This window comes from Notolabrus celidotus, chromosome 7 (assembly GCF_009762535.1).
Source record: "Notolabrus celidotus isolate fNotCel1 chromosome 7, fNotCel1.pri, whole genome shotgun sequence".
NCBI lineage: Eukaryota > Metazoa > Chordata > Actinopteri > Labriformes > Labridae > Notolabrus > Notolabrus celidotus.
In genome coordinates, this window is record NC_048278.1 from 4,858,821 (window position 1) to 4,868,820 (window position 10,000).

At 46.6% G+C, this 10,000-nt stretch overlaps 3 protein-coding genes across 5 annotated transcripts in view; 1 reads left to right on the forward strand and 2 right to left on the reverse strand.

Moving 5' to 3' along the window:
- Window positions 1–9,545, reverse strand: part of kdm2aa (lysine (K)-specific demethylase 2Aa) — an 18,138-nt gene extending 8,593 nt beyond the window's left edge. Inside the window, exons 1-16 of one of the 2 annotated variants that reach the window (XM_034687673.1) lie at window positions 8,824–9,008; window positions 6,400–6,475; window positions 5,915–6,053; window positions 5,673–5,751; window positions 5,553–5,599; window positions 5,282–5,460; window positions 5,012–5,118; window positions 4,767–4,860; window positions 4,523–4,676; window positions 2,440–2,555; window positions 2,130–2,256; window positions 1,822–2,048; window positions 1,561–1,638; window positions 1,036–1,163; window positions 815–938; window positions 579–707 (exon numbers count right to left, since the gene is read on the reverse strand). In XM_034687673.1, the coding sequence (XP_034543564.1) occupies window positions 579–707; window positions 815–938; window positions 1,036–1,163; window positions 1,561–1,638; window positions 1,822–2,048; window positions 2,130–2,256; window positions 2,440–2,555; window positions 4,523–4,676; window positions 4,767–4,860; window positions 5,012–5,118; window positions 5,282–5,460; window positions 5,553–5,599; window positions 5,673–5,751; window positions 5,915–6,053; window positions 6,400–6,435 (1,764 nt within the window). In that variant the 5' untranslated portion in view covers window positions 6,436–6,475; window positions 8,824–9,008. Of the gene's footprint in view, window positions 1–578; window positions 708–814; window positions 939–1,035; window positions 1,164–1,560; window positions 1,639–1,821; window positions 2,049–2,129; window positions 2,257–2,439; window positions 2,556–4,522; window positions 4,677–4,766; window positions 4,861–5,011; window positions 5,119–5,281; window positions 5,461–5,552; window positions 5,600–5,672; window positions 5,752–5,914; window positions 6,054–6,399; window positions 6,476–8,823; window positions 9,009–9,370 lie in introns of those variants that run through there. The other variant, XM_034687674.1, reaches the window with a different exon arrangement.
- The window catches only part of LOC117815769 (endoglucanase-like), a 3,199-nt gene continuing 2,370 nt past the window's right edge, over window positions 9,172–10,000 (forward strand). The window contains exon 1 of the mRNA XM_034687677.1: window positions 9,172–10,000. This exon is cut by the window's right edge and continues 5 nt beyond it. Within this exon, the coding sequence (XP_034543568.1) occupies window positions 9,914–10,000 (87 nt within the window). The 5' untranslated portion in view covers window positions 9,172–9,913.
- The window catches only part of zgc:165520 (uncharacterized protein LOC571872 homolog), an 8,528-nt gene continuing 8,216 nt past the window's right edge, over window positions 9,689–10,000 (reverse strand). For both annotated transcript variants that reach the window (XM_034687676.1, XM_034687675.1), the window contains exon 10: window positions 9,689–10,000. This exon is cut by the window's right edge and continues 2,361 nt beyond it. The gene's annotated coding sequence lies outside the window, so the exon portion shown is untranslated.

Genomic DNA, 10,000 nt, shown 5'->3' on the forward strand with positions numbered 1-10,000 from the left:
TCGCTGTTTAAACCAAAACACCGGCCGATCTCTGCCACGGCTTTTTTAGTTCAGAAGGATTTTAAAGCCGTGTTGAAACGTCTTTGCTACTTGCGCTTATCTCCTCTCACGTGTTGATTCAGTGAATCCATCTGTGATGAAATATAGCACCATCTAAAACAGCACCAGCTGAGTCTCTTCATGCTAACAGGCTAACTGTTGTGTTGCTCATAATGATACCTGCCTGTCCGTCTGCTTCTATGGTGTCCTCTGTAATGAATGGCATTCGTCTTTGTTTTACTGCCCTCTACTGGTCTGGTGGTGTAGTGCATTTACTTTTTTTTCTCCATACGTCACTGGCCTGATTTGCACAATCTACATGGGACTTCAGCCCACGGTCGAAACGCAGACAACAATGGGGCACAGGAACCTTTCAGTTCAGGGTAAAGTGTGTGCGTGTTTGTGTGTTTGTGTGTGTGTGTGTGGTTGTGTGTGTGTGTGTGTGTGTGTGTGTGTGTGTGTGTGTGTGTGTGTGTGTGTGTGTGTGTGTGTGTGTGTGTGTGTGTGTGTGTGTGTGTGTGTGTGTGTGTGTGTGTTACCGTGAGGCAGGCAGGATGAACTATCTGAGCACAGTTGGAGCACTCCATCAGGATGAGGGAGGGGTCTCCGGTCTCCTCCTGGTTTGGCTCCTTACAGATCTCACACACAGCCGACAGAGGGAGGCCAGGCTACAGAAGGAGGGATTACACACACACATGTATATAATGTAACCCTAACATTGACTCACGTATACACACTGTGATACATAAACATAATGTGGACAGGTGTGACTCACAGAGAGACACTGTCGGAGCACACAGGTCTGTTTGAGTTTCCCTGGACCTCCAAATTTCTTCATGTCTCTGCAGAAGTTACAGTCTCCACACTCTGCCCTCATGCAGGCCTCACACCGCTTACACCTGCACACAGGTACACAGGTACAGCACACACCTTCAATCCAAATGTTCTTCTGCCTGCTGAGGAGTCAGAGCATAAACCAATCAGAATGGAGCTTACCTGACTCTGCGACGTCGGAGCACCGACATGGAGGAGGCGGGTTTCTGAGGCCTGGGGACGATGGGCGTGGTGGCCAGTTTAGGACGGGGAGGGGGAGGAGGAGGAGGAGGAGGCTGGTACCATGAGGGCTGATGAAGAAGAGCAGACAGGTGAGGAACAGGTGAGGAAACACAAACCTGCACATCATCAAACAGGTTAACGGTGAGAACAGTGACTCGTATCTTCACAGTCTGAGAGGTGTGATCATGTGACCTGGCTTCAGTCAGCTGTTCCTTTGTTTCAAACACCAGAGTCTCAGTTTCATTGTTAAACATTCAGAACCTGTTAACGCCTGGTTAAAGTCATTCAAGTGAACACCTGCTTCATTTAAACATCTTCTTTACACCTTCACCTCAGATTAAGGTGCTACCAGACTTTTCCTCCAGCTGGTCAAGCTTTACTTTTACAGACTTGAAATACTGTTGTATGTTTATTTTTGGTCATTTCATCCTCATCCTCATCTTCCTCAGCGTGACGTCTGCTTACCCTCTTTGGCCACCTGATGATGGGTTTCCCCGTGTACGACATTTTGGGGTTGTCATTGGCGTGCTCCTTCAGCAGAGCCTGAAGACATGAACACATGAAGAAGAAGAGTGCGAGACTGTTATTGTGTGCACACACACACACACAAACACACACACACACACACACACACACACACACACACACACACACACACACACACACACACACACACACACACACACACACACACACACACACACACACACACACACACACACACACCTTGATGTGTGTGATGAGAGCAGGGGCGTTGTGTATTCCTGCAGGAACACACTTCTTGTTGGAGGGCAGAGCTTCCAGTTTTCCCAGCAGGTTCCACAATCCCTCCAGCTCCAGAGGAGTCACAAGACCTCCAACTGCCTGCTCCTCCTCCTCCTCCTCTTCCTCCTCCTCCTCATCTTCCTCCTCCCCCTTCACCTGCTCCGAGACTGCGTCTGGCTTCTTCAGACCTATAAGCACAGAGGACTCGGTCACACACTAGCCTCACTCATAATCACAGAAGCAGTGACCCATGGTGCAGACGCTCATACCGATGCCCAGAGAGTGTTTCTGGAACTCCGGTGTGAGGTAGGACGTCTTCGTCAGGCTGAACACGTAGCGCTCCAACACGTACCAGCACATCTCGTAGTAGAACGGGTAACGGAACTTCACCGGGACCTGCAGACCAGCAGGAGGGAAGGATTAAATCTACTTCAATGTTACCAGCATGTAGGTGTGTGTAGGTGTAGGTGTAGGTGTAGGTGTGTGTGTGTGTGTGTGTGTGTGTGTGTGTGTGTGTGTGTGTGTGTGTGTGTGTGTGTGTGTGTGTGTGTGTGTGTGTGTGTGTGTGTGTGATCATACCCGTGTCCTGTCCTCGATGTTACAGATGTTGAGCTGCGTGGGGATGTTGAAGCTGTGCAGGAAGTTTCCTCCAAACACCATGGAGTCCACAGGAGTGTAGACAGCATGGATCCAGCCTGAGCACGCAAGCACACACACACACACACACACACACACACACACACACACACACACACACACACACACACACACACACACACACACACACACACACACACACACAGATGAATATGAACACTGAGGGTCTGATTCACAAAAGGACTGTTCAGTTTTTGAGCCTGTTAAACCGGTCCAAGGGTTAAACGCTGCAAACAGTGTGTGTTGGAATATTACAGTTATATATTGTTTTAATTATAATTACCAGTTCTTAATGTATAATGTATATAACCTTAGTGAATAAACAGATATATATGTATGTATGTATATATGTATATATGTATATATGTATATATGTATATCAGTGTTGTAGTAGAGTCACCAAACCTCGAGTCCGAGTAGAGTCCCGAGTCCTTAGTGTTTGAGTCCGAATCGAGTCCCAGTCACCAGAGAAAAATCTGAGTCGAGTCCTCATTATGTGAGTCAGAGTCTGAGGCGAGTCTCCATAATACATATGATTTATTACAAGGAGAGCAGCTGTTTCAATCTGAAATATTGACAATCTGAACCTGGACTAACTGTGTGGAGCTGGTCTGACAGTCTGAACCTGGACTAACTGTGTGGAGCTGGTCTGACAGTCTGAACCTGGACTAACTGTGTGGAGCTGGTCTGACAGTCTGAACCTGGACTAACTGTGTGGAGCTGGTCTGACAGTCTGAACCTGGACTAACTGTGTGGAGCTGGTCTGACAGTCTGAACCTGGACTAACTGTGTGGAGCTGGTCTGACAGTCTGAACCTGGACTAACTGTGTGGAGCTGGTCTGACAGTCAGAACCTGGACTAATTGTGTGGAGCTGGTCTGACAGTCAGAACCTGGACTAATTGTGTGGAGCTGGTCTGACAGTCTGAACCTGGACTAAGTGTGTGGAGCTGGTCTGACAGTCTGAACCTGGACTAAGCGTGTGGAGCTGGTCTGACAGTCTGAACCTGGACTAACTGTGTGGGACCTTTTGGATGTATAAACACATTCCTCTCATTAACATTAGTGTTGGAGCTATTTCCATCATTGTATGTACATAATTATTTTACTTTAAGTCATTTATTTGTTGTTGTCTACATTAAGATCAATGTGCGTTATTATTATTTTATTTTAGTCCTCATTTTGATAGTTTGATAGTTTTGCTCCTGGATGGGTGGGTGGGTAAGGGGCCAACACCGGGAAAGGTGGATGTGTTTTTACCAGAAGACGTTAGAGCACGAGGACGCTACAGATTGTTTAATGAGAAACCTTCTTAGTTTAATAAGACTTCAGAGAAACTGCAGTTTTTCCTGGACATTTAAAATGTGTTTGATCCTGTACAATCCGCTCTCCCCCTGCGCCGTGGCTGGTTTGATTTTCAGTTTTGATTTTAGAAAACTGACAAGGTCTCACTGCCACTGCAATGAGATTCTAACAAAATCCTACCAGTGTGTCTTGAGATTAATTTATGAATGAAGTCACAGCGCTGTGTTTGAGCTTGACTCTTTCCTTTCCTTGAGGGATCTATTAAATCTTCAACATGTCGCTCTGCTCTCGCTGCATTTACTGTGAAATCTTTGTAAGAAAAAATGCACGTCTGGTAGCGTCTTTTCATCCTGGCAGACGTCACATGAACGTGCATGCAGGCGAACGCTCGTTCCACCCCTCGCTCTGAACAGAATATATTATATGGAACATATGAAATCTGACATGAACATGAAAACAGTCTGTACATATATATATAACCCTGAGTCCTCCGCTCTGTCATCCGAGTCCTTATGCAGTCAATGCTCGAGTCCAAGTCTTAGTCATCAGTGCTCGAGTCCAAGTCGAGTCACGAGTCCTGCAAAACGTGACTCGAGTCGTACTCCAGTCTGAGTCCGGGACTCGAGTACTACAACAATGATGTGTGTGTATATGTATATATATATATACACTGTATATATATATGTGACTGTGAATATGAACCTGAGGGGATGATGAAGGTGCAGCCCTGCTTCAGTTGGATCCTCTGACAGTCTGACACACGGTCTCCCAGGAACACGTCTCCCTGTTTCCCCGACAGAACCCAGTTCTCATACAGCTCTAGGTTCTGAGGGGAGGGCGGGATCAGCCAGAACACCTGAGGACACGGACACACACACACACACACGCTCTGTGAATAATGAACACATGGGAGCAGCATCAGTGTTTCAGACTGAACGTGTCTCACCTTAGTCCCTCTAAGGATGTGATACCACACAGACGTCCCCCCAAAGTCAATGTGGAAGTCTGTGAAACACCCCTGCACACTCATCAGACAGTACCTGCACACACACACACACACACACACACACACGCACACACACGCACGCACACACACGCACACACACCCGCACACACACACACACAAGTTGTTACTGAGTGATTGATCAGTGATTGATATTTATTGTTTTGTTCGTGCAGGGACGCTCTTACTTCTGTACTTTGGGGTACTGCATGTCAGTGATGGAGTTGGTGGAGTCTCTCTGTCTCTCCTTCAGGTGTCGAGGCCACATGTTGTCCACCCAGTCGATCAGATCCACCTGTACAGGTACCAGCCAATCACAGAGCAGAAGACGCACGGCCAGTCAGTGTGAAGGTTATTCTGAAACCTGAAGTACCAGCTGACCTGTGTGTGAGTGTGTGAGTGTGTGTGTGTGTGTGTGTGTGTGTGTGTGTGTGTGTGTGTGTGTGTGTGTGTTGTACCGTTGTGGGTCTGTGGACGAGCGTCTCCAGCTTGGTGTGGCTGAACTCCAGGCTGATCACGTTGTAGATCTTCTCTCTCTGAGGGGGCGGAGTCTCGTAGTAACGAGTCCACTGAGCCATCGACATCTCCGTCCCCTTCTGAGTGCTGACATCCATCACATCGATCATACGCCTGCTCCCTGGGGGACACACACACACACACACGTTTCTAACCTTGACCCAGAATGCTCAGCAACAAACATCTTTATCAAAACAAAGTCTGCATGCTTACCAACAAACATCTTCACGTCGTTCACACTGAAGTCTGGATCAGGCATCCTGCACGACATCAAGATGATTAGTGACAGAAACACAAAGAGGAAGGAAGAAGAGGAGGAGGAGGAAAGCCTACTTGAGTCCGAGTCCTTCAGGTCTCTCAAAGAGGATGGGGTCTCTCAGTCCTCCTCTCTGCACAAACTCGTACGTCAGGTCTGAGAGAAAATAAGCGTCATGTGACAGAGTAATGTTTCAGATGTCCCATCATGCACTGCTGCCTGTGAGTCCTAACAGACAGACAGACAGACAGACAGACAGACACGCAGACACAGACACAGACACAGACACAGACACAGACACAGACACACACACACATACCTTTCCCCTCCATGCGGAGAACTCGGTCAGAGCTGAACCTCTGACTGCTGACCTTCTCCTCCAGGTCAAACATCCTCCGTCCATCGATCTCCTCATCTGAGATGCCGTCATCGTGGTAACGCCGACGGGTACCGGCACGCTGCAGAGGGAAGAAGATGCGGGGTGATGAAGAGGAGCGGAGACTAGTTCAACACGCTACACAGCTGAGGACTGAGAGTGATCAGGTTTATTACTCCTGACATAGTGATACCTCATCCTGTGAGCTAATAATGATCATCTTCAAAGGTGGTTAAAGTATAAGCTCCTCATGCTTTGATTCTTCACAGACGAGGAGCTCACAGGAAGGATTCAGGCTCTGAGATCACTGATGTTTTTGAGTTTTAAAGCAGACCTGATCCTGGATCATAAAACTGATCTGAGACCTTTACCCTTAAAGCTGTAAGAGTTTGGTTAGTGACAGGTGACACGAGTTAGCTTAAACTTACCAGCCGTTTACTGTACCGAGGCTTTGAGGCATCCATAAAATGGCAGATTATAACCGGACCATCAGAACCATCAGAACTATCAAGACCATTAGAAAAACATCAGAACCATCAGGACCATCAGAACTATCCAGACCATTAGAAAAACATCAGAACTATGAAGACCAATAGAAAAACATCAGAACAATCAGAACTATCAAGACCAATAGAAAAACATCAGAACCATCAGAACAATCCAGACCATTAGAAAAGCATCAGGACCACCAGAAAAGCATCAGGACCATCAGAACTATCCAGACCATTAGAAAAGCATCAGGACCATCAGAACTATTCAGACCATTGGAAAAACATCAGAACCATCAGAACAATCCAGACCAATAGAAAAGCATCAGGACCACCAGAGAAGCATCAGGGCCATCAGAACAATCCAGACCATTAGAAAAGCATCAGGACCACCAGAAAAGCATCAGGACCATCAGAACAATCCAGACCAATAGAAAAGCATCAGGACCACCAGAAAAGCATCAGGGCCATCAGAACAATCCAGACCATTAGAAAAGCATCAGGACCACCCGAAAAGCATCAGGACCATCAGAACTATCAAGACCATTAGAAAAACATCAGAACCATCAGGACAATCCAGACCAATAGAAAAGCATCAGGACCACCAGAGAAGCATCAGGGCCATCAGAACAATCCAGACCATTAAAAAAGCATCAGGACCACCAGAAAAGCATCAGGACCATCAGAACAATCCAGACCAATAGAAAAACATCAGAACAATCAGAACTATCAAGACCAATAGAAAAACATCAGAACCATCAGAACAATCCAGACCATTAGAAAAGCATCAGGACCACCAGAAAAGCATCAGGACCATCAGAACTATCCAGACCATTAGAAAAGCATCAGGACCATCAGAACTATTCAGACCATTGGAAAAACATCAGAACCATCAGAACAATCCAGACCAATAGAAAAGCATCAGGACCACCAGAGAAGCATCAGGGCCATCAGAACAATCCAGACCATTAGAAAAGCATCAGGACCACCAGAAAAGCATCAGGACCATCAGAACAATCCAGACCAATAGAAAAGCATCAGGACCACCAGAAAAGCATCAGGGCCATCAGAACAATCCAGACCATTAGAAAAGCATCAGGACCACCCGAAAAGCATCAGGACCATCAGAACTATCAAGACCATTAGAAAAACATCAGAACCATCAGGACAATCCAGACCAATAGAAAAGCATCAGGACCACCAGAGAAGCATCAGGGCCATCAGAACAATCCAGACCATTAAAAAAGCATCAGGACCACCAGAAAAGCATCAGGACCATCAGAACAATCCAGACTAATAGAAAAGCATCAGGACCACCAGAGAAGCATCAGGGCCATCAGAACAATCCAGACCATTAGAAAAGCATCAGGACCACCAGAAAAGCATCAGGACCACCAGAAAAGCATCAGGACCATCAGAACAATCCAGACCAATAGAAAAGCATCAGGACCACCAGAAAAGCATCAGGGCCATCAGAACAATCCAGACCATTAGAAAAGCATCAGGACCACCCGAAAAGCATCAGGACCATCAGAACTATCAAGACCATTAGAAAAACATCAGAACCATCAGGACAATCCAGACCATTAGAAAAGCATCAGGACCACCAGAAAAGCATCAGTACCATCAGAACTATCCAGACCATTAGAAAAGCATCAGGACCATCAGAACTATTCAGACCATTGGAAAAACATCAGAACCATCAGAACAATCCAGACCAATAGAAAAGCATCAGGACCACCAGAAAAGCATCAGAACCATGAGAACTATTCAGACCATTAGAAAAACATCAGAACCATCAGAACTACCAAGACGACAAGGGAAGCATCAGGACCATCAGAAAACCATCAGGACCATCAGAACTATCAAGACCATTAGAAAAGCATCAAGTACATCAGAACTATCAAGACAACAAGGGAAGCATCAGGTCCATCAGAAAACCATCAGGGCCATCAGAACTATCAAGACCATTAGAGAAGCATCAGGACCATCAGAAAAGCTTCAGAACCATCAGGACCACAACAGACCAGCACCAGGCTCCATCAGACCAGAGACAGACTGATTTCACTTTCAGCTAACTAACCTGACCAGGTAACTTATTGAGCCATAGTGCCGAGGAGCTGCTCACATTTATGAACCCTTTATTAAGGGGGTCACACATGTAACAACAAATAACATTAGTTTATTAATAAAAAACATTCTAAATGAGGAGCCAGACTGACTAGAGATACAAACTACACAGACCAGAGTAAATAAAACATCCTTTAGATACAAACTAAAGAGAGTAGCTGGAGTAAATGTAGCATCTTTAATCATTGAACCATCTGTCTGAATAAACGAGCTTTGTTCCTGCACACCGGGTACCTTTTTTAGTCCTGCTTTTTCTACAGACAGGAAGCACTTCATGAACAGGAGTACCTCCAGAATAAAAGCCTTTAAACATTGATAATAACCCGTGTTATATCCCCTTCATGGCTCTCGCTGTACTCCTTCTGTTTAAAGTTAATGCGCTCTCCGAACAGCCGCCATTTTCCATCCCAACACAAAACAACAGCAAGCCCCGCCCACATGAGCACACCCGGCCAATCAGAGAGGCGCATGGGACGCATTCATTGGACAGCAGTGCCGTCAGTCACATGGGAGATCTATGAACTGTGATTGGACGAGAGTTACCAATGGACTCATGGTAGAGCTTTTCAGGTACCAATAGCAGCCCACTTTCCAGATCGCCTCACACGTAATTGGTCAATATGGCTTTTCGTGTGTCATTGGACCAACGGACTGTCAATCAGGAAGAGCGTTCAATCAGGTGACAGGATGACGCAGTTAGCCCTGCCCCGTTAGCCGATGTAACGAGTCATCCTGCTGTTAGCATGAGTTAGCTCAAAGATACCCTTTGTATGAAACTCACCCTCATCCTGACCTGGCTCCGCCCACCGACACGCAGCTCCGGTACCTGCCAGGTGAGCCGTGCTCTGGCCTTCACGCGCTCCTCAGACTCACCTCAGCGCGCGGACACGTTAGGAGCTCTCGTCTCAACGAGGAAGTGCCCGAAAAGCGTTAAAGGGGAGTGTCCTGCGAGCCGCCGCGCGCTGATTGGCTGGGAGAGGTGTGATGTGCGCTGTGATTGGCGGATGGGATGTGTCTGTTTATGAGGCTACGGCGAACGAGAGGAACACGCCGAGCGGAGCAGACTTCAGCAGCAAGTCAATAAAGAGCAGAGACATGATACATAACAAACAAACACACCTTTATTAAAAGAGTTTACAACAAACATCAGAAATCAGTACAGAAGGAGCTCTAAACACGGGCTCTACTGTCATTACACACATGAACAGAACCAGGATCCAAACATCAACAGAACCAGGACCATACATGAACAGAACCAGGACCCAAACATCAACAGAACCAGGACCATACATGAACAGAACCAGCGCCATTGCTGAACAGAACCATGGCCCAAACATCAACAGAACCAGGACCAAACATGAACAGAACCAGGACCATACAGGAACAGAACCTGGACCCAAATTTCAGCAAA